The sequence below is a fragment of the Cebus imitator genome, unplaced genomic scaffold (assembly GCF_001604975.1).
Source record: "Cebus imitator isolate Cc_AM_T3 unplaced genomic scaffold, Cebus_imitator-1.0 Scaffold587, whole genome shotgun sequence".
NCBI classification, from domain to species: Eukaryota; Metazoa; Chordata; class Mammalia; order Primates; family Cebidae; genus Cebus; species Cebus imitator.
In genome coordinates, this window is record NW_016107902.1 from 914,511 (window position 1) to 939,305 (window position 24,795).

Genomic DNA, 24,795 nt, shown 5'->3' on the forward strand with positions numbered 1-24,795 from the left:
AGCCTGGGCAACAGCAAGACTCCTTCCCAAAAAAAAAAAAAAAAAAAAAAAAAAAAAAAAAAACAAAAAAACTGTGTCCTGTTTTCAAAGGAAATTACTCCTAAGTCCATTTTGTGCTGCTCTTGACAGAATTCCTGGTACTGGGTAATTTATAATAAACAGAAATGTATTTTGTAACAGTTCTGGAGGCTGGGAAATCCAAGATCTAGGTGCCAGCATCTGGTGAGGGCCTTCTTGCTGCATTGTCACATGGTGGAAGATGGAAGGGCAAAGGGCCAAAGGAGGCGGAACTTGCCCTTTTATAATGTCATTAATCCTATTAAGAAGGGTGGAGCCCTCCTGGCCTAAATACCACTCAAATATCCCACTTGTTAATATTGTCACAGTGGCAATTAAATTTCAGTATCAGTTTTGAGGGGGACAAATATTCAAATCGTAACTGCTCCTATCAAGTGACGTTCTATATACAGCTATTCTGGGGTTTGTTAGCTAAAACATCAATAGTACCTTCAGGAGGTTCAGTAGGTTTTCTGCTATTGCTAGTCCAGGATACTGCAGCAGTCTCTAATAGCTTTCCTTACCTGTCTACATTTCCTAAATAATCTTTTCATTAAAGTCTTAATTACCGATTTTAGGCGTACCATCTGTTTCCTACTGGGATCCTGACATGTGGGATCCTTCACTAGGAAACAAACACCAAGATGGAGATGGGGGTGCAAACACGTATCAGATCATTATTCTTATGAAGCATAAAAAGCGGGGGAAAGCAAGCAGAATTGGGCAAGGAAAGCTTTCAGATTGTAATACAAAACTGACACTTGTGAAAAGAGAAGAGGATATGCAAGGTTGGTCAGAAATAGCCTCAGACCCCAGTGCAGATCTAATGAAGTCTCAGCCAGCCCACTGGGGAGCAATGGAACAACCGTGGACCATTTAAAGGGTCGTCACTGGACAGAAATACCATGGTCCTAGCACATCCATCATCTCATTGTTAGTGATTCTTGTCTGGGAAAGCTGCGACCTTAGTTCAAAATCTAAGTTGACTTCTGAAGACAAGAAGAAGTACAGGCTGTCAAAAGTACAGACTGCTAATTGCAGTCTTTGCCCTTGAATGGCAAGTTCTATCTTGACACAGAGCCTAGGGGCATAGCTTCTTTGTCACCACGTCAGGCAAACAGCCATTCCCAATTCTTGAAATATCATCTATATAGGAAACTCATAGTATTATACCTCTTATCTCTTATCTTAGCTCTAAGCTTAACTCAAAATGTTCTTATAGATTCAGATATATTCATTCAATTCAGATATATGATAATCATCTCAACTTTAATACATCCCAAAACAACATACTGATTTTTCCATTCTCATCAATGCTGGTTCTATTCTAGTATTCAAAAATTGCTTAAATTCTACCTTTCCATTTCCTGCACTCAAATGAAAATACAGGAGTCGCCCTTGATCCCCTCCTTCTGCATGGAATTTATCCTTTGCATTATCAAGTCCTGCTTCAAAAATATGTCTTGAGTTCAGTTTTTAACCTTGATCTTAATTGCCATTCCTTAAAGCCACCAGCTCTCACACAATATTGGAATAGCATCTTAATTGGTCTTCCCTCTTCCATTCTTGTCCTATTCACATCCATTGATTAAAGTGGACTTCTTCAAATATAAACCAGTCATGTTAATCTCCTGCACAAAAGCACTTCAATGGCTTCATAATTTGCTTATGATAAATTACACTGCCCTTATCATGGCCTCAAATAATCTCAGTTATATAGCTCTTTTTGATTTTTCCAGCCTAATCATGTGCTCCTCTACTTCTTGCTTACCAGGATCCAGTCATAACTAACTTCTTTAAATATCCTGTATTTGTAGGTTTTTTTCTTTGCTTCTCCATTTCTGCTCAGAATGTTTTTAATCTTCACGCAAGTTTACAATTACTTAACTTTTATTACTTAGTTTAAATAAACCTCGTTCTCTGAATCTCTTAAATGAAATCAAGACTTCCTATTGTAGTGCTGTAGTTTGTTGCCTTTTTTCATGTAACTTATCACAGTTTGCATTTATTTATGGGTGTAGTTGGTTTATTTATTGTAGCTCTTTCCTCCTAAACACGATTTAGTAGCTCAGGTATCATATCTGTTTAGCATAACACTCTATCCCCAGTGTTTGGCATGATGCGTGCATCCCATTCATTGGGTCTCAAATGTAGACTTCTTTTTATGGTTAAATGAACAAACAATTATAAACCAGCCTATAGATTTTTTATTCCATGTAATTTCATCCTACTTTTTCTTCAGTGATGCTATAGTTGTTATTTTGGCTCTCTATCCTTTCCTATCAATAGGATTTTTTTCCATTGGATATCTTACAGTTTGAAGTTTATGACCCTTGAGACCCAGTATACATATATTCTTCAGTGTGTCTTAATGTTTATTAACTTCTTTTCATTGACTGAATTCATGGCACACTGACATCTAATAATTACTTATAAATCTGTACTTAATGTGACTAACAGATAACACATCCAACCCAATGGATTGATTTATCTAGATATTGCCTAATGGCTTCTTCATGAGGAGGTTGATTTCTCCCCTAAATATAGGGATTGTGTTTTAGCCCAGGTACAATGGCTCAAAGAGCCTTCTTCAGCTCTTTCAGTGTAATTATTTCCTGCTACAAACTAAGCAAAGTGGCATATCCACTGACTAGGTGAGAAAGCCAGAATTAGACTGCTTGCTAAAAGCCAGCAAAGTGGATTCCTCCTGATACTCATTTTATGAACCTAAAGAAAGACTTCTGCAGGGGAACACAGCATTTCTGAATGCACCGTAGGGAATCTCAGCTGAATATTGTCACATTCTTTCTACCCATTTATGAAGAAGCAGAGACTGTAAGAACATACTGCCATCATTTTCATTACCTTCTGAGGCATGAGATGTAGCTGTGCCTCCATATTTAAAATTATACATGAAACATTTCCCTTTTCATAGACTTGCGTATGTCAGTTCAACTAGTAAACATATTTGACTAAAGAAAAATTCTTCACCTGTACCCCACCCTTATTTTTACTATTTAGCTACATGTTATATCACATGATAAGAGTTAGAAATATCAGAATTATGAGAAACCAATGGCTTTCACTAGAAGAAAGGTGAGAAAGAATTTATTCAAAGCATTTTGGTATTGCAGTAAACCAAATCAAAGAGCCAAAGTAAATTTACTTTGAGCCCCTCAGAGATACCATTATTCTGTAAATGTCACTTGTCAAAATGCATATGGGGGTAGATCAATTCAGAGAGCTGTTCTTGTTATAGAAAGTGAAGACCTAAGTTGACCAGGTCATGCTAAATCAAAAAAAGGTAATATTTTGTTAGATACTGATAAATGACTTAAAAATGTACTTGGTGGTCATGTGTAAGTGTTGTTATGGTCAGTTGGTTAGCTGACATTACAAGGCATCCCTTGGGAATGATGCTTGTTTTATATGGAGTTACTTATATTTAAAAAATTCACAAAATATGTGAAATAAGGCCAACCATTTGCAACTCTAAAAGCTTTGTACCTGAAAGTGCAATTTCTCCTCCTTCTCCTCCTTCTTTCTTCTTCTTCCTCTTCTTCCTCCTCCTCCTCCTCCGTTTTTTTCTTAATGTCCATTCAGTTGAAGAAAATGGATGTAGTCCCTAGGAAAACAGACGCTCAGAGTGACTTCTATTCTCGTCTCCTTTATGCACCATTTTCTCTTACTCAACCTCGAGGCCTCCTAATTAATTCTTCCACTCAACCTTTGTTTTATGAGTAAAAAGGAAATAAATGAATTCATTCAATAAATATTTATTGGCCTGAGACTATAAACCAAGCATCCTTCTAAACACTGGGGAAACAGCAGTGAACACATGGACAAAAAGTCCTGCCCTCCATGGGGCTTACATCATGCAGTGTAGCACAGGATGGTGATACAGAATCTAATCTATAGGATGAATGAAAATCAAGGGCAAACCTAGCACTTTTAGTTGCTTTGGTCTTTCTTAAATTCCACCAGGGCTCAAAAGAACTTATGTTTCCTCTAATTGTAGTATGTGGAGACAAATGTTAAATAATACATATAAGTGAAGTGTTTGATGTTAAAATGTTATATTCAAAGAAGTACAAAACTAATGAAGGGATGGTGTGTGTTCGTGTGTAATTTTAAACTGAATAACCAGGTGAGACTCGACACATGATTAGCATTCCTGTACAGACCTGAGGATGTCAGTTCACCAGTCATTTTAAGTTTGAATTTCTCATAATTAACGAGGGAATATTTTTCTTTTCTTTTCCCTTTCTCTCTCTCTTTCTCCTTCCTTCCTTCCTTCCTTCCATCCTTTCTTTCTTTCTCTTTTCCTCCCTCCCTCCCTCCCTCCCTCTCTCTCTCCCCCTCCCCCCCATCTTTGTTACAAGACCTCGCTCTGTCACCGAGGATGGATTACAGTGGTGCAATCAAAGCTCACTGCCACCTCTACCTCCTAGGCCCATGCAGTCCTCCCACCTCAGTAGCTGGAACTACAGGCATGTGCTACCATGCCCAGCTAATTTTTGTGTTTCTAGTAGAGGCAAGGTTTGTCCATGTTTTCCAGGCTGGTCTAGAACTCTGGAGCTCAAGTGATTTACCCATCTCGGCCTCCCAAAGTGATGGGATTACAGGCATGAGCCACTGTGCCCAGCTGGGGGATTTTAATTAATTTCAAATCAGATAACCAGGTAGAAAGATAAAATTAAGACTTAATTATTACAATTATAGTTTACTAATTAAGTAGTTGTTGGTAATTTGTGAGACTGTCCTCAAGAATCATCCTTGTTCATGACCCCCTGAGGATACCAAGGGGGTTTGGGGAGGACCGTGTTAAGAAAGGGAGAGAGCTCAGGGAGTGAGTTAAGACGCTGTCACAACACAAGTGAGAGAGAAAGGAACTAAATGAAGATACTGACATTTCAGAAATGTAAGAGTGATCAGGTTTCTGGTTTTTTATTGTAGTCCTTTTGTTGTATCTTTTTCCCAGAGGATAATTATTTAGTATTAAAATCCCTTCAAAAACAACCCTTTGCTGGTTCCTCTTATGGATGTGTGCTCCAATAAACTATATTTACAAAAACAGTTGGTGGACCAAATTTGTTCCCCAATTAGTTATTTGCCTACCCCTCTCTAGTTTATGTGGGCCTCCTATCCTTAATACACAGCTTCCATATTAAAATTATCTTTTTAACACAAGAAACTTCTGGATTTGCAGCCAACATGGTAGCATTACAGGTAGGAAGGAGGAGGAAAAGAAAAAAAACGTTGAAAGAGCACTTGCCAGCAACTATTTCCTCTAATAGAACTTTTCTATATGCCTCACCAACATCTACTTAAATCTCATTGGCCACTGCTTCATGCAAGGAACCTGGGAAATGCAGTCATTTAAAGGGATATATTTCCACCGTCTTTCTTGTTACCAAATAAGCAAAAAAGAATGGACACTGGGTAGGCTTGGAGCAGTCTGTGCTGTACCTACCAGATTCAGTCACCAGTGTCACTTTCTCCATTTGTCAAAGGGGAGACTGTTAGCACCTATGTCACAGACTTGCTTTCTAAAGATTGAATGACCTTATACAGTAATGTGATTAAGAAAGTGCCGTTTGCTAACTGTAAGCTCCCAGTAAATCTGGCACATTGCTGCATTAGCATTGTTTTCATCTTTGGTATGTTTTGATCTTCACTCTATGTTCAGTGCCTAGAAAGCTTTCTGGCAGACAGCAAGGCTCAACAAATATTTGAATGAATATTTGAACAACAAACTGTTGTTATCACCAGTTAAGATTTTTGCATTGTTGGCAATTAAAAACTTATTCTGACTCATCTAATCTTTGACTTTAAAAAAAGTTATTAAAAATTTAATTAACAGATTATAATTGTCTATATTTATAGGGTATAACGTGATATCTCAGTATATATATACTTTTCTTTTTTGAGATGGAGTCTTGCTCTGTCACCAGACTGGAGTGCAGTAGTGCAAGTCTCGGTTCATGGCAACCTCAGCCTCCCAAGTTCAAGCGATTCTCCTGCTTCAGCCTCCCAGTGTGCTAGGATTACGGGCATTAACCACCATGCCTGGCCTTAATCCTTTATTAAAAGAATATCACAAGCTTCTGGAAATGACAAGATAGCTAGAGAATCAGGTTTAGAGAGGAATGAGTATCCAATTATTTCTGTTATGATTTAGGTACAACCATTTTCACCCTGTCCTTGAATCACTTCACTCAACATTTAAAGCCCTGGAAGACAGAGTATAATGTTCCAGTGTGACAGAATCATCTGTCTCCCTTTGGTTAGAGGAGGACAGAACACATCATTTCACAGTCCCACCAAAACTGTCTATAACCGGAGAGAGGCAGAGAGTTAGGATGAAACTAGTGTGAAAGATGAAATCAGCAGAAGGAAACTGGGTGGAAGATATATACAAATGTCCATCACGCGTTCCCATTCTCTTTCACTTTTGTTGCTTCCCCAAACCTGTAGTTGCCCCTGGGAGAAAAGACAAAAGACATGCAGCAATTTGGCCTCTGTGAACACATCAATGTTCTCATTTTCCCCCATTATATAGCAAACTCTACCATATTGTAAAGTGGAGTGCAGGAACCCTGACCCTGTGAGACCAAAAGGAACAGTTTTTAAAGACAAGGATGACAGGATTTGACAGTGGTGTCCTGGGATTGATATTGGAAAACAGTGAAGAGATGTTGAAGAAAGGAAAGGCGCTAAGACCAAATGATTCTTGTCTGCAGAAGTACGGTGACTTTAAGTAATGACATCTGTATAAATAAGCCTTGCAATGATACAGTTTAACAAAAAAGTCATTCTCACTAAGTACTTCATTTTCTGTAAAGAACACGGTGCCAATCAGGCTGATTATTGAGCAGTTGATAATAGTGTCTGATAAAAATGTTGAAACCAGATGGTTTTTCATTTTGTTTGCCTTTACAGATATAGCCAGTGAATGTAGGTCCATGACAACCTAGAGATTTATTTTAAACCATGATTCACAATAGAGTCATCTACTGTCATTACACAAGTCTTTCAGACATTCGGAATTACTTTAACTTGGCCAATCTTTTGGAATTTTAAAAAATCATATAACCAAAACTTTATCTGATTGCTAGAAGAAAATTATATGACTTCTCCAAAATTAATTTGTATGGTTGGAAATATACATGCTAGTGCTGATGAACGTTCTGAGCAATTACTGGCAGTCTATACTGTAAACCAGCAAATCGTATGTACAGGAGGAGAGCTTATTTTAGCCTCCTTTAATAATTTAGGTGTATATTTTATATGTTATGTTTACATATTAAAAATGGATTGGTACAGACTGATAAAAGTGATACCACTGTTTATTCTTGGAATGTGGCATTTGTAACGCTGAACATAAAAATTTGCATTTATGGAAACGTGCTTTATAAAATTCCCTTCACAATTTGTACTCTTAGTTTATATTATTTAAAAAATATTTAACAAACATTCTACACCTTGATATTTTTTCGTTTGTGCAATCATGTTAATCTTTTGATCTTGATTTTTTTTTTTTTTTTTTTTGCNTTGCAGTTCTTTAACACATTATTGAAACTACAAACATCCGTAGCAGTTTCATGTGGACGGATTGCATGTTTTGAAAGCCTGAGGTATTTTATCATGAAACATGCCATGTGGAACTTCTGAAGCATAGAGCTCTGCGCAACACCTGAAGAAAGAATCCCTTACCTGGTATGTGACAGAGCTTCTCACCACCACCATGACAAACCAGGAAAAATGGGCCCACCTCAGCCCTTCAGAGTTTTCCCAACTTCAGAAATATGCTGAGTGTAAGTATTCATATTGATATTAAGATATGATTTGACATTTGTGCTAGACAATGTATCGTTTATTTATAAGAATGGAGCATAGATCCTGTTCATCATGTAACCGGGTTTTTCTGGGATGCCAGTGATCGCCGTGGGTTCTTGGCCTCCAACCCCTTAAGGAATAAGCGGTGGGGCCACTGCAGGTGGTCCACTCCTAACGTGAATATCCGACCAAAAAAGTGTTGCAGTAAGGTGATTTTATTTAGGTAGAGAAAAGAGAAGGAAAGGAGAAGAGGAGAAAGGCTTCCACGAAGAGTGTGGAAGGGGATTCTTGAGGGGAAAATCCCAGAGGGAGCTCCCACCATGTGGGAGGGGATTCCAGAATGCTGGAAAATCGGGCACAGGTGAGGGAGCGCGAACTTTTATCCTGGGAGAAATCCCCACCTTCTCCAAGACCCTGGGCCAATGAAAGGAGTTCCTTAGAACTACCGCTGGAGTGATTGACTTTTAGTTTCTTCCCACCCCCGCAAAATTCAAACATAAATTGTTGAATCTCCGGGATGAAGAGAGATGGGAGGGGGCATGGCGCCGCAGAAATTCTCGCCCTTAAAGCTACCACCCCTCATGGACCCGGAAAGAGAACATATTCCCTCAATCATGGCCTTAGATCCAGGTGTGCCTTTTGTGTTTACAAGTCAGGTTGACTTGAGACTACCTTTTTGACTTGAGAGAAAGGAAAAGGCAAATTAAATCGAGTATTATATGGTGAAGGAAAGGAGCTAATATGTTAGATGTCAAGCTTAAAAAAAAACACTTTAGCTGTAATGGAAATAAAGCAGAGGATGAGACAGACCCGCAAAATGGAGAGTGGTAATACAGTAACACACAGGGAGAAGGGCAAACAGGTGCAGAGGGTTAGCAGGAAGGAGGAGGAGGAGAGAAAAGCAATGCTGTGCTTGAGACAGTGTGGTCTGACTCACAGGTATGAGGAAGGAGGGAAAAGGGAGGGGTGTTTGTGTCCCTGTGTGTGTGTGTGTGTGTGTGTGTGTGTGTGTTTGTTAACCTAGCACTTCAAAAGAGAGTAGGAAGTAGGGAGTCATAGATAAAATATGGAATTAGATTCAGAGGTTGTAAAAGAAAGAAGTGTCAGGACCACACATTTTTAGTGTGTGCATTGATACAAATGACAAGCTATGATCGTTCATTTCACAGTAAGTTTATTTAAAAATATTGTTTCTTTGCATATGTAGAGTAAGATTTTATTTATAAGAAATTTGTTTTTACTCTTGATGTTCCGGAATATGCCTATTTTATAAAGTGACTTTCAACTATAATATGAACAGCAGTTGGGTCAGGTGTTGAAGAGAGAATAAAAGCAACTAATTAATAGCAGGCACCAAAAGGTGCATGATGCATCCAGATGATGCGTCCAGAAAAGGCAGTGTATTGAAAATGCAGTAGGGATGGTAAGAATATAAAGAATAACATGGTGACAGGGAGAATGAAATGCAAGAGATGTAAAGGAGAAAAATAACCAAACAGCACATAATAGTGAACGAGGTGGCTGGGCATGGTGGCTCTTGCCTATAATACCAGCACTGTCGGAGGCTGAGGTGGGTGGATCATGAAGTCAGGAGATCGAGGCCATCCTGACCAGTATGGTGAAACTCCATCTCTATTAAAGATACAAAAATTAGCAGGGTGTGGTGGCATGTGCCTGTAGTACTAGCTATTCAGGTGACTGAACCTGGGAGGCAGAGATTGCAGTGAGCTAGTATCACACCATTGCATTCCACCCTGGTGACAGAGCAAGACTGCAAGACTTTGTCTCAAAAAAAAAAAAAAAATTAGTGAAAGAGGTAAAAATTAAGCCATCTGGGAGACTGATGCAGAAAGATATTGTGTCATATGAAACTGTGAAATGTGTTTCAGGAATGAGCTTAATAACACTATAAAGCAGAAACAGAGAAAAGGGTTAAACATAGAATTGGGATTTAGAACATGAAGATGGCTGTGATGGTAATAGTGAGTACTAACACCCACATTTTAGAGTACGTATTATGAGTCAGGAACACTAATAAATGCTTCATGTATATTATCTGCAAAGACCAGTTTCAAAGGTATTCCAGAACCTTCTTAATTTGCGGATTGAGAGAGGGTATGAAAATGCTGCTGAGTATTTGTAAGGAGGTTCCTAATCTATAATTTCATAGGTGTTTTTTAAGAAATGCCTGTGACTATTGACTAAGAGTCAATAATGAAAATATGATTATAAAATATATGATATTTGGAAACCTTGACTTCAAAATATGGTTCTCACACTCAAAAGTGTTTAGACCCTCTAGATGTACAGTATATGCATTTATCATATTAAGAACATTTATTTTGGGAGGCCTTGGCAGAAAGATTGCCTGAGCCCAGAAGTTCATTACTAGCCTGGACAAAACAGTGAGACAGTGTCTCTGTGGAAAAAAAAAATTAGGCTAGCACGATGGCATGCACCTGTCGTCCTAGCTACTCGGGAGGCTGAGGTGAGAGGATTGCTTGAGGCCAGGAGGTTTAGGCTGCAATGAGCCATGGTTGTGCCACTGAAGTCTACCATGGCTGACAGAGGGAGACTGTCTCAAGAAGAAATAAGAAGAAGGAGGAGGAGGAGGAAGGGGAGGGGAAATGGGGAGGGGAAAGGGAAAGGGGGCAGGAGGAGAAGGAGGAGGAGAAAGAAAAGAAGATTTAGCTCAAAATGGCCAAATTATTTTTTACCTGCATTCTTATACTCAATACGTTCTAAATTGGTTAAAAATTGATTTGCCTATGATTTCAAATATCCACATGCTCTTTGCTGTTGCAGTAAACCAATCATACAGGAAATACTTCTGAGCATCTTCTTTGGAGTGAGTTGTCTGTTTGGTACTGCAGGAGGTGCAGGAGATACAGGTCCTCCCTTCAAGGAATGTATAGCTTAAAGAAGGGTAGAAACTAATAGATGAATAATTCTTTGTCTAGCCAGAATATTTTAAGTGCTAAAAGCAGACTTTAAGGTTATATGGGGTTTTACAATGCCAGTGGAGATGGGAAAGGGAATTATTCATAGAAGAAGCAGGATTTGAAACGAATCTTTAAAAATTAGGTTTAAGGTAAATGACAAAGGAAATTATATGAATAAAAAGGAAAATCGAGCATAAATCTGAGCAAGGGAAGTGAGGCACATTTAATCCATCACAATTTAAAAGAGTCAGTAAAGTCTATAAAAATGAAATAGTATCAAAATATGCCATACTTGAATCAAACAATGAAGAGTCACTGGACAGTTATAAGTGGTAGAGTGACAGAAACAATGTTGTACTTCGAGAAGTTTAACCACTAAGAAGATGGTATATGATGATGGAGGGATACTAGAGACTAGTTAGCAGGCTATTGGGGCAGACTGCGTAACGTAGATCATGAATGATGACTGGAAAAGTGGGGATTCAGATTTTATAACATTGAAATTAACAGAAGACATCTTGGGAAATAACAAAATACTACAACTTATAGAGAGAGAGAGAGAGAAAGAGAGAGGAAGAGAGAGAGAGAGAGAGAGATGAAATTTTTTCCTCCAGCTTTAAAATAAGGGATTATAGTGATATCTGTCAAGTAAAGAATACATCGAGTTTGGCTTAGGTTACTTTGAGTTTGGCTTGGTTATTAAAATATATTTTCCAGTGTTTGAGTACTTATAAGGAAAGTTCCTATATTATGTGAAATATTAATATAAAATATGTAAATTATTGCTATGATAGCTAAAATATTATTGCAATTGCTATTGCTTAGATATAGAAATTCTATTTGATTAGCAGAAAGACATTTCTACTGAATTATTAAATGTATTATAGGCTGCTACTTATATTTAATTGGCTAATGAATATGGTGGTACATTTAATTATATCATAAGAATGCACAAATTGGTAATAAATTTGTGGAAATTCCTAAAACGAATGATAATAAAAATTATCATAAATGTAAAACTCATAATATATTGAGACAAAGATCAATAGATATTCAGTAAATTGGTAGTATGAAATGTCACAGTGAGTGTAAGAGCATTATTAAAATGGATTCTGTGAGAAGACAAATTAACAGATTAACTGTGAATTTTAACAAAATAGTGCCAATTCCGTGATTATTACACTCTGTTTAAATAGCCAAGACAACATGAAAAGTGCTAGATTTATTGCTCCAAGGATTTTCCTCTGTAATTAGGAGGCAAAGGATGTCATGATTGGAATATAATCTTGTGTAATAAATTGTCATTGCCAAAATATAACAGGAAACAAACATCATTCTGAAGATTATAGAAGTCATATATTTTCCTTGCTGTTCAATAACTATGATCAGTTTATCAGAGGCTTTAAATATTAGATTTTTCATGTGGCAGTGCAGTATTGGTAAGTGGCATTCCTCCATACTCTATTAGAATAATGATATATTGGGTTCACTTTCTTAATTTTAATTGAATTGCATCTTTTAATAAGAATTTCTTCATATGCATTAAAGACGTATAAAAAATTAACTTTGAAGATTTAAAGTTAAATTTGCAACATGCTAAGATTATATTTGGTATATATCAAATAAGTGTTTTATTTGCCTTCTTGGGTTAAGATGGGACTGCAGAAACTCTTGGGCAAGATGAGTCAGCTCATGGGACCCTAATTCCAGCAAAACAAAATCATTCAATGTGGACCCAGAGAATACCATAAAGATAATTGCCTCAAGTTACCTGATTTAAAATTTTCTCCGCAATTGCCATATTGTGCCTTATAACTATGATTGTTCTCCTAAATGTTAGGCTTTTCTTAAAATAATTAAGGATAAGTACGGTGATAGTGGCACAGCATTCCTAAATAGGTAGCTAGCATACCAGACAGCTTGTGTTTAAATCCTGGTCCTACCATATTTCAGATACTTGAGTTTGGGTAACTTAACATATCTGTGCTTTATGCGGAAACAAATGTGTGCAGTGCTGTAAGTATTAAGTTGAATGAATAAGTATATATGAGGTCATGAGAGCCGTGCCTGCCAAACTGCTAGTGATATGACTGTTTACAATTATTATCTTACTAGAGAGGGAGTGTGTTTTGCTGGCTGTTTGAACACATTGTTGATGATCAAGTAGAAAAGAGCCACATTTTGGAACATGAAGAGTCAGTATCTGTTTTTCTGCCATGAGATTAGATTCTTCTCACCAGGTAGAAGCTTCTGGTGTAATTGGCAGCCGTGGCTCTCTGTTGTCCCTACAAATGCCGAAAGCAGCTGATGTGGAGCCTGCTGTGGCTGCCTACAGCATGCTGTGACCGTGCCCCTGTTTAGGGTTTCAGGCTGAGTCACTCCATGGGAAGCGTTTCCCTTGATGTGTGGGAGAGGAGTGTAATTTTCTTCTGCACTCTCGAGATAAAGTCATCCAAACCCTCGTTTTAGCATAGAAAGCTCTCACTCCTGCCATGTAGAGAATTAGGTTTATTAAATTATTGGTCTGTCAGTGCTTCCTGCTGTGGTTCCATGGCACAGCAAAGGGTTAAGAAACTGCTGGGCTTTTCATGGATAACAACATTTTCTATGTGAAATCTACTTGATATTTCAAAGTGATTTATTATCTGCCCACATATTGTCAGTTTGGATTTGCTTTTTTATTTTCTATATATAATGCGTGTTATGTAGCATGTAAATTATTTTCAAAAACTACTGTGTTATTGTGGCGGGAACCTTCCAAACTTTCCTAAATTTCATACTGTTTATAGCAGCTGGCACTGTAAGGAGTTGCACAATTACAGTGAATTTGTTCTTTCCTATAAGGACCAACGTGCATAACGTTTGCACCTGGTGTGCAGTTTCTTTCATTGGAGTGAGGCATGTGGCATGACTTAGTGGAAAGAGCTTTGGTTTTACAGGCAAATACTTGATGGTGTGCAATCCAGCCTTGTCTCTACTTATTAGTGGTATGGCCTCGGTAATGTAAACTAAACTACCCGAGCCTCAGCTTCCTCACTTGAAAAAGCAGAATTCCACCTCAAAATAGTGTTGTAGGATTTAATGAGACAATGATCAGCATTATGCTACATAATGGACTTTTAGTGCCTTACTGTAAATAGTGTACAAGTATTAACTCATTTAGTCCTCGCAATCAGCCTCAGAGGGAGACAAATGACTGCTGTTTCTGGCAGATTAGCTGGACCAGAACTGTGGCACAATAAGTGATAACAAAGGTCAAAACGGTAATAATCTGTTTGTTTCTTATGAAGATTGATATCTTAATAAACAGGTTCTTAGTCACATTTCCAAATTAGGAAAAGCTAGGTCCAGGATTCAGAGAATATAATATTTCTCTCAGGATAGGGGAGGGAGAGAGAGAGAGAGAAAGAGAGAGAGAGAGAGGGAGTGAGAGAGAGAGAGACCTGACCTCCTCACAGGTGTGTAGTCAATTTATTTTTAGGCAAATTTAGATCACACGCTAGCCCTCTTGCCCATTTGTCATGCTGAGATTAGCTTTTACTTCTGTCCTGAGCCCTGTGTTAGATTGGCTCTATTTTGGGAGGCCCAGCCACTTATTGATAATTACTCTCTTTGTATGAGACAAAGGATAAATGGCACAGGGCCATTTTGCAGTGTCTGAGAACACATAATTTGGTGTCGGATAAAACTGGTTTGGAAGTCTAGTGCTGTGATGTCTACTTCAGTTTCCTCATAGGGTTGCCTTGCTGATTAAATATGAAAATGTATGTGAAATGCTTGGAATTCAATATATCGCTGTTATAATTAGGATTGTGATGGTGGCTGAGGCAGTTGAATATGAAATGTGGACTTTTAAAATATTTACACCTTTTCAATTAAAATACTTATCTGAAATGTTTTGACCTTGTCTTCGCCCTGACACTTGGTCTGAAACTTGAATCTGCAACTTGGCTTTAGGTAATGCGTGTCTCTCATTTCTGACTCTTTCTTCGGATTCACATGGATTAACTCAGCAGTTCCTGGCTCTGACCCAGATTATATTTCTAGAATGTATGTTGGCTTCGTAATCTCTTTTGCCTCATTTCTGGCTCTGGTTCCTACTTGTTGTACTGCTTCAGACAAAATTTCCTGTTGGTGGCTTCTCTGTCCATATGTCTTAAATCTTTCAATACCTAAATTTTGCAATAGTAAAAGAAATAACTATGAATGTCTAAATTCCCATAATTTTCTTACCCTTAAGATGTAAAACTTTGGGTAAGTTTTAAACATCTATTTCTTTAAACTTTTTGGACCTGACCACCTCCCACAAAAAATCCATTTGGGTCAGATTTATGATCAAACAAACATTGATTGACATTGAAGTAATGGCATCTGTGGAATATTGGTCAGAGTGAGCCAAATTCTGCTATGTCTGAAAAATTCACAAAATCTCAGTGGGTTAACACAACAGAAGTTTATTTTTTGCTCATATTCCATTTCCGATCTGAGTCAGCAAGTGGTTATTCTCACATTGTCTACAATTAAGTCCCAGTCAGATGGAGCATCAGCTTTAAAAATTGGCAGTTGCTATGGCTGAGAGAGGAGAGGGAGAGCGCTTGTAACTGTGTGCTGACTCTGTGACCTTCTCCTGGTAGTGATATGCTAATGTTTCTGTGGCCTAAGCAATTAACATGACCATATTTAATTTTAAGGGAGTAGCATTTCTTCCATCTGCCCCATGCCAAGGCAGAGCTAGATATTTGGTGAAAACTACTAATTTGGCAGCTATCACAGGAGTTCAATAGAAACTACCATTTACTTTGAGACATTAGCCAAGTCATCACAATTTCTTTATACTTTCATTTCATCCCCTATAAACTGAGGATAATAATTCCTACCTATAAATGATGGCTCTTATATTTATTAGTAATATTATTATAACAATTTATAACAAAAATTACTACTATGGCTAATATATCTTAATTTTATACTTTATTTTTAACTCAGTTATGGCTTAAAGATTGTGATTCACTGGAAGTTTCCAAGTTTACTTACTTGCTACTTTCCACATTATTATAGGAAGTGGCACAATAAATAAATAAATAAATAACGTACACAAGCTAGAAGAACTTAACTGTACTCATTATTCAGCAGCCTGTTCAGACAGACAGATACGGTGGCAGATGATGACAAAGCAATGAAATGCATATGCTGAATATTATGCATGCAAGATTCTTGGAGAGCTGTTAACTCTGCTGCATATGGATATAAGTTGAGAAAGAAATGGGATTTTAATTTGAATAGAAAGTATTGAGTACAGGTGAGGGAAGAAGAGAAACTCCACGCAGTTATCAGAGCATGTGGAGAAGTAGGAAAAAAAGTTACATATTAGGAAGAACTTGACATGTCTGTTGGTGTATAGACATATTTGTGTGTGAACATGCATGTGATGCGTGTGTGTACATGGCCACGAGCATAAGCATTGAAGGTAAGGCTGCAGAATTTAGCGATTGCCACAAAAAGTGGGTTCTTATATGCCATTGATAAAACATTATCCATCACTGTGCCTAACAATGAATTGAATATACACAGCTGAGAGGAGGACAAGCCTCTGTCCCATTTAATGATAGAGGTATTGAGATCCGAATCCTGGAATCTAGCTTTTCCTATTTTTGAAATGTGATTAAGAATCTATTTATTAACATATCAGTCTTCATAAAAACATAAACATAAACAAATTATTACTATCTCCAGAATATTGAAAACATTAATATATAAATAATTATAAATAATAAATATATAAATATGTAGATAACACATACTGTCTAAATAATAATATATCAATTTAAATCAATTAATATCTTCAATATTCTGAAGAGAGTAAAATTATAAAATTAGAATTTCAGAAAGAAGTAAATAAATTGTATCTGATGAAAAGGAGACTAAAATCAATTAGGAGGTTGTTTTACTAGGGCAGCCTATGGAATATGTGGGATTCCATAAAGGTTAAGGCATTGTTAACAGAGAGAGAGGTAAGCACATGTTGTTACAGGAAGTATTTAGAGGTAGAATGAACCAAATTCAATTACCAATGGGATATGGAGACTAAGGAAGAAGCATGGGGCATTTCAGCTTTTAGAAGTAAGTCAGTGTGGTTCACCCAATCCAGGAAAGGGAAACAAAAATAATTTAGAAGGAAAGTAGAGTGGTTTGATTTTGGACATATTGAACCTTAAGTGTACAGGTTACCAGATTGAGATATAAATTAGATACTTGGCAATACATATCTGAAGCTCAAGAAAGAAATCAGAACCAGTCATGCAGAATGGGTGTGCCTTTGCATTGTGAGTAGTTATCAAATCATGGGCATGGAATAGATGAGATGGTTCAGTGGAAGCATACTGAGCAAACAGAGAAGGATGAAGATGGAACTCCAGAAAGTTTTATTTATAAGACAGCTGGAAGATGAGATATCTGTGAAAACAACTGAGAAATCTTAACCAGAAAGAAAGAATAGAATAAGTTATTGAAAATATTCCACAATCTAAAGATGAACGTGTTTTCAAAAAATGAGATTGAACTTGAGGTAGTAACCAAAATGCATCCAGAGTCTTTATCACTTAGAATGTCACTCATGATTTTTATAAGGCTTTTTTTAAAACAATATTAGGTAGGATGGATGGAAAACAGGAAAGACAGAGAGAACACATGTAAGCTACTCTTTGTACAATTTCACCATGAAAAAAAAAATGGAAGGATTATAACAGAAGTGAATAGTGTAAATAGAGGGATTTTGTTCTTCCATATAGGAGAGAAAGACATGTTCACGGGGGCAAATGGAAGATTTAAAGCAGAAAGGAGATAATTTGTGAGAAAAGACTGTGATCCTAGGGCCAAATCTTGATTTTTGTTCTGGTTTTATTCAGTTTTCTTGAGCCTGTATCAATTGTTTATTTCCTTATTAGTTTTGGCTTTTAGCAAATTATGTAACCTTTCTGAACTTTAATCTTCTCAACTGTGTAATTAAGAAATAATAAAGACTATTTCACAAAGTTGTTACAAGACTCAAATAAAATAATGTGTGGAAATGCATCGTAAACTGCAAACCACCATATGTCAGTTAATTATTGCTTTCATTGTTATTATTAAAATATACTGAGTTATTGTTCTACTATCTTTTCTTTTCTATAGTTCTATATCTCAGCTTCTCCCAAATACATTATTTATTGAATTTTTCAATTTGCTTTGATGAGACTGTGTGAGAAATGTCCTGCTTATAGTGGTCTGATTTTCTTCTTTTACCTCTTGGAACATAGATAAACGTAGTTTATCTTGAAATCGATTAGAGGCAACAATTATTTTCTCATACTCCTTTATAAGAAAGACCATTGCGCAGACTGTGGAAGGTCTGAGATACTCTGTAATAATCAGTAGTCTGCTACTCATAATCTGTAGTCTACTGCAGATTATTACAGTAGATCCTTGGATGCTAGGAGAAGACATGAGACTCCTGGTTCTGAGACAAAGAACTGTATTATGTCATAGCAAACATGTCGCTCATGTTTGTTTCTGTTCCCCTACTTCAGTTTTACTGGGAAACAAAAATGGCCAGGTCACATCTGCATAAGCAGAGAGTTGTGTTACAGGAGGAGATCCCAAATTCAGGAAATCTGAGTCTTTTATAAAGCACAATAAACACATCTCTTTTTTGCTCAAGGGAGAGTTATAATCTCTGTCTCCCAAGGTTGTTCACTACAAAAACATCTTTGGAATAACAGCCTGAAACATAGGCAGTAGATGATCCTGCCGGTGAAATCTATAGAAAAATTAAAGGAACATTGAGAAATGTATTTCAATAAATATTTGCCTATAGTAGTGATTAACATCATTATCAGTGTTCAGAAGGTAATGAAAATACAAATTTACCCATCAGATTGCCTTTTGGTCCATGTAAATATATCCTCAGATTTGTGCACAGAAGTCTCCTTGTCTTGGTCTCTCACCTTTCTTTTTCTTTCTTTGCCCTACAACTATGTTCTCAGATCTGTCTTCTTTGTGCCCTACTTTTTCAAAGTAGAAGGAGATTTACTCACTCTTCTATATTTGTCCAAGAAGAATGAAGGGGAATTCACGTAATTGCTGTGCTTTGTAGAACCTACCCTTGAAAAATAGTCTTAATTCTTCTATTTTATTTAAAAAACTGAGTCTCGTGAGACACAGACATTCATACACATGTGCACACAGTTTTTCTCACCAATATTATCGTTATTTTCAGTAATTTATTATAAAATGAACATAGAGAAGAAAGAATTTGGGACAAGAGGACAAACAGCCCTAATCCAGCTGCAGTCACGCCTTTTGTAAAATGCTTTGAAAACTCTTGGAAGTGAATCAATGTCCAGCATGCCATTGCTATCCCACATAGTGTCATAGTGCCTTTAGAGCACGATGTGTTGCTTTTTGAGTGATCGCAGCTGCCAAATGATGAAAGACTTCTAGAATATTTTTCAGATTAGTTTCTTACTAGATCAAGACAATCCACTGTCTCTTGAAACATACCCCAAAACTGATGTAAGTGGAAAATGAAAGCTTTGGGTAGAACATCAAGAAAGGAATAAAATGCTGGTAACTACAGCTTTGATTTTGAAAGAAGAGGCCCCTATATATTTACAAAGTTCTGCTAAATATTTCTGATTTATAGTCTCACTATGGATATTAAAGAATAGTCATGGTGTTTAAAAAAATGTCTGCCAAATAAAATTATTTCTCTAGAAATGGGCTCTTAAAAGCTCTGCCTTTGTTAGAAGGAATTCAAGGAGGAAGTCTGTAATGAACAAACTCCCACAGCAATCATGGAACAGAGAATAGATATTGATTATTCATAGGATATGACTTGGTATGACTGCTGACTCTATTGCTAATATCAGATTAGCTGGTTTTAATGGAAAAAATCAACATACATAATTTTCGTTAAAAGTACTGCGCAGATGCATTTTTAATAAACCTTCCTCAGAGGGCACATTTTATTTTCCACTCTCCTCCCTGTACATATCTTGCAGGTACCAGAATTAAAGACATTGGTCCTTAAACATTTTGGATTTTCTGGGCCAGAAATACTGCCCAATGATCTCGAGAGCCTTCTCTCTTCCTAGGTGTCAGATGATATCGAATGCCTTCTCTCTTCCATGGTTTCAAAGACATGAGGCATTGTTCTCAGCATCTCTGGGAAGTATTTCTGAAGTAGCAGTAACTGCTGCCACAAGCTGCTATGAGGCACTACTATGTGATACCCCTCAATTAGTAATAACTTTGTCTTTTCCAAAGCTGCTTTCTGGTGAAGGCATCTTGCAGGATTTCTTCTTCTATTGCCTGCCATAATCATAGAATTCTATGTTAATTTTCCTTTTGTTACCTTATCTACAGTATGATCAAAAAAGCGTGGAGTTCACAATTTAAAAGTAAAACAATTAACGTTAGAATTGCTTAATGCAATCCCTCAAAAAATCCATCTTGGAAAAATAGACATTCCTAAAATGTTCACTGATAAAATTTCATGTGCTGTAGAATTGCATATTACTCCACTGTTCCTGAGTCCACATTTCACAAAAAATGAGAGATCTCTTCCTCCTACCTTCTAGTTTTCCTGTCACAGACTCTTTCAAGTGCTTGGGTGTCTAAAATCTTCCAGTGTCACAAAACTTTATACTTTGTGTGTGACTTCTTTTCACAACAGCCTGTGGGCTGAGATATCCGAAAATTTCCCTTGGTACTTTCCGACTTTTACCTGATTATACAAGTAGGCACAAAGGCATTTAAGGGGAGCATGATAAGATATCAGACACACTCTCCCATAAGTGGTAATGAATAATGGGTCAACACCAAAAATAGTTTAGAATTTGCAGATGGCACTGGTAGCAGAAGGTGGGGTGCCTATTTGAGGGGAATGCCATGACTTCCCCATGAAGGTGAAGATTGGAAATTCTCATTCCAGCCATCTAACACATCCACCAACCTGTCAGCTCCCAGTAAGACACATCATCTGAGCTGATTTATGATCTTTGCCTCTTGAACCATTTCTTTTTTTTTTTCTAGGTTGTCGATAAACCTCAACTTTTCTTCTTGCTTAGCAATGTTTGTCTGGTTCCAAGTTCTAGCTTCATATGTATCACTTCTCTCATCTCCTCAATCTCTTCTGACAAGTTCAGGGGCTCTTCAGCACAGTTTGACCAGGCGCAGATACTTTCCTACATTCAGACTACTGAGGGTTATGTCAGTAATCACTGTGGGAAAGTGAGCTCCAGTGTCAGGAGCTCCAGTAGGACGCATTTGCCAGAACTCAACCGAATCCAATACCATGACCTTTGGCCCAACTCTAGGAAAGGATTTCTTAGAAGTATAATTTACTAGCACGCATTAAACACTTTCCAAGACAGTATTGGTAGCAGAGTGTGGGGTGTCGTTTTGAGAGGAATTCCATGAGCTTGCCCATGTTACACTCCTTCCCATGAAGGTGAGGATTGGAAATTTTTATTCAGTCTATCTAAGGCATCTACCAAAATGTCAGCTTTCAATAAGACACATCATATGGTTGATTTGTGCTCTTTGCCTCTTCAACCATTCCAGTTTTGTTCTTGGTTGTCAGTAATCTCTGACTTCTCATCTTGCTTCTGTTTGAATTAATCAAAATCACAGGGGTGCTCAGACATCTTGGAGAGATTGGTGTTATTAGTCAGAGCTTGGCTCTAGGCTATATATTACTCCCACCAGCTCTTAACTGAATCTCAATTGGTTCTATTTTCTTAAGCCTTCCTCTCTAGTGTCCTTTTTAAAAATTTTCTAGTATATCACAAAATTGCATATATTTTATCATCTCTTGTCTAGGTGGTTAAGAACTTGCATATATATCTTGGCATTTTCTAAATTACTAAAGATTTACTTTCTAAAGTACGAATCCACAGAGACGTCAGCAAAACAGTGGTGCTACCACTTTGCCCAAGTTCCTCCAGACTTCCCCCCATAAGCCACCTCAAAGCTGACATTCCAGCCTCCCCATATTTCATGTTAATTTTGGAGTTCATATTTCTGTTGTGTATCTACTGCTTATTCCAGTTTTCCTCTCCTAGAACTTTCTTACTAACCTGACAAATATTTTGAGTTTTCAGTGCCTAGTGACATGTAGCAGAAGCTATGCTACTTGTCCATCATTGTCTACTACACAGGGTCTCTGTGTAGATTATGCAGATATTATGTAGGCCATCCAAACTAAACTATGCCCCTCATATGTCTTTCTTCTCCTAAAGAGTGTCCACATTTTAAAAAACAACACACCAGAAATAAGGGCTAAGTTATTCTTTAACAGGCTCCTTGGCCCATTATTTCCTGCAGGAAATTTCTTTGAGGGATCAATCTAATAAACACACGTAGTAATGGTTAGTTATGACTTTGGAGTAGAAACAGTATTTTCAAAGTTTAGATTCTTTTAGCAAGCCCACTGCTAGAGGCTGAGATTGCTCCATATTGTTAGTGTGTCTCTCTCTCTCTCTCTCTCTCTCTCTCTCTCTCTCTCTCTCTCTCTCTCTCTCTCTCCCCCTCTCTCTCTCTCTTCCTCCTTCTCTTTCTGCCCTGCAAATGCTCTAGGCCTCTCTATGATCAGTTTAAATGCCACAGAAGAGGCTTCTGAAACTTTCAGTGGCATACTCAGATTCAGGTGTATTCAGGTGTGACCATTCCACAGTTCAGAAATTCTGAGTAATGCTTTATCTAGTTGTTCTCAAGCTGTTTATTATTTCATGCAATGTTTTAAAGGTAGTCCCTGTACAGTCCACATTCCACAAATAATGTGATACTGTGAATACCTAATCAAAAACACACCTAGAATACACGATGGATCAGAATACTTGCTTATGGTGGTGTGCCCATTCTTCTGTTTTCTTTCCTTCTTTCTTCTTGTATACCATTCTCAGTGTTTTGGCTCCATCCTGCTTGAATCACACAAGGTCAGAGCTGGAAACACCATTATTTTGGTGTCATGTGCCTTTAGGGTCAGCCATTACTCATGGATGTACCCATAAGAGCAAAAGATGGCTTACTGGGCTATTTTAGAGTATTCACAGTAGTGCATTTTTAAGACAAGTTGAATGTTTACATGCTGATATTTATTATCACTCAGAGCATATCTTAGCAAAAATAATATTTCAAACTTATAAAGAAGTTATTATTATAGGTCACATTATTCTAAATGCCTAAATTTTAACTATATCAACACATTTAATCTTTATAGCAACTCTGCCAAGCCATTAGTTATTATTATTGTCATTTTTCAGATGAGGAAATTAAAGCCTAAAGTTCAGTAGTTTCTTTGCCTAAGGTCAAAGAGAGCTTAAACTATAGGGTCATGGTTCAAATCATGTGGATTGTTCCCAGAGACCATGCTTTTCATCACTCTGCTATATTGGCTCTTGATATGTTACCTTTTAGGTGATCATTAGCATCGAAATGAACCACAAACCAGCAAAGCTGCTCTCCAGCAAGAGTGCAAATAGAAAGAAAGAAAATCAATATAGGGACCAGGAAGCCTTATTCTGCTATAATTTCAAATTATTCTTAAAAGATAAAATGTTTGATATGACTAAGAAGACAAAATATAAAGTATGATATTTCCTGGAATCAACTGGGCCAAGAAAGGATACTTTTGAAAGTGTTTCTTTTAAGAGAGGTTTGAGATAGTTCTGATTGACAGAGAATATGGAGTAATTTTGAAAGTATCAAGAGTCTCACAAAATAATTAGAAGTTATATGCAGAAGCTTCCACAAAGAAAAGGACCTGTTTCTCCCAGGCAGAATCCATTTCCAGGCGTTCGTAGGAAGAAGGATGATGAAGTCAGCCAAGTCATTTGAGTAAGCACTTAAAAGCTTGGCTCACTTTCGCTGCAAGTTTAACACTGCTACTTTGTGCAAGCCCCAGAGTGATGTAGGCAAAATCAAATAGGCTGCCTCAGGCAGAAGCAGTAAGGAGAAATGCTGAAGTTATAATCCAATAAGCCAGCAAAGGGAACTTTGGAGAGTTAATGCAGTTGACAGAAATGGCAAGAATTGGTCAGAAAGCCCAAGGGAACTTCGAGTTTGTGTTCCTTCAATCCTCCTCCTAATAGTATGTATTTATTGATACAATACCAAGATAAGAGCTCACTTATAATTTTGTTTTGCTTAGAGAGTTAATTCTTAGGAAGGGAAAAATTGCCTGGATCATTTGTTTAAATTGTGAACCTTTTCCAACATATTTATGGAGAGCTTAGTTGATCTAAAACAGGGGTCCCCAACTCGCCAGCCACTGACCTGTACTGGTATCATGGCTGTTTAGGAACCAGGCTGCACGGCAGGAGGTAAGGGTCAGGTGAGACAGTGAAGTTTCATCTGTATTTACAGCCGCTCACCATTGCTTGCATTATCACGTGAGCCTTGCCTCCTGTCAGATCAGGGGTGCCATTAGATTCTCATAGGAGCACAAACCCTATTGTGAACTGTTCATGCAAGGGACTAGATTGTGCACTCTCTATGAGAATATAATACCTGATGGTCTGTCACTATCTCCCATCATCCCCACATGGGATCCTCTAGTTGCAGGAAAACAAGTTCAGGGCTCCCACGGATTCTATACTGTGATGACTTGTATAGTTATTTCATTATATGTTACAATGAAATAATAATAGAAATAAGATGCACAATAAATGTAAAGCACTTGAATTATCCTGAATCCATTTCCCCACTCCCTGGTCCATGGAAAAATTGTTTTCTATGAAACTGGTCTCTAGTACCAAAAAGTCTGAGAACCACTGATTGAGAACACAGCCCTGCTCTGGAGGGAAGCTTCTCAATTCAAGCCTATTGCATGCCAGACATACATTTCACATTACTAAGTAACACTTACAGAACAACAGTGTTGATAAATTAGTGCTCTATATGTCTCTGCTTACCTAGT

The 24,795-nt window shown here is 37.4% G+C and overlaps 1 protein-coding gene across 4 annotated transcripts in view; it reads left to right on the top strand.

Annotated features, from left to right (window-relative positions):
- The window catches only part of LOC108294546 (diacylglycerol kinase beta-like), a 191,096-nt gene that overhangs the window by 57,356 nt on the left and 108,945 nt on the right, over positions 1 to 24,795 (top strand). For all 4 annotated transcript variants that reach the window (XM_017516429.2, XM_037734211.1, XM_037734210.1 and 1 more), the window contains exon 2: positions 7,618 to 7,874. In XM_017516429.2, coding sequence (XP_017371918.1) covers positions 7,805 to 7,874 — 70 coding nt within the window. In that variant the 5' untranslated portion in view covers positions 7,618 to 7,804. The remainder of the gene's footprint in view (positions 1 to 7,617; positions 7,875 to 24,795) is intronic.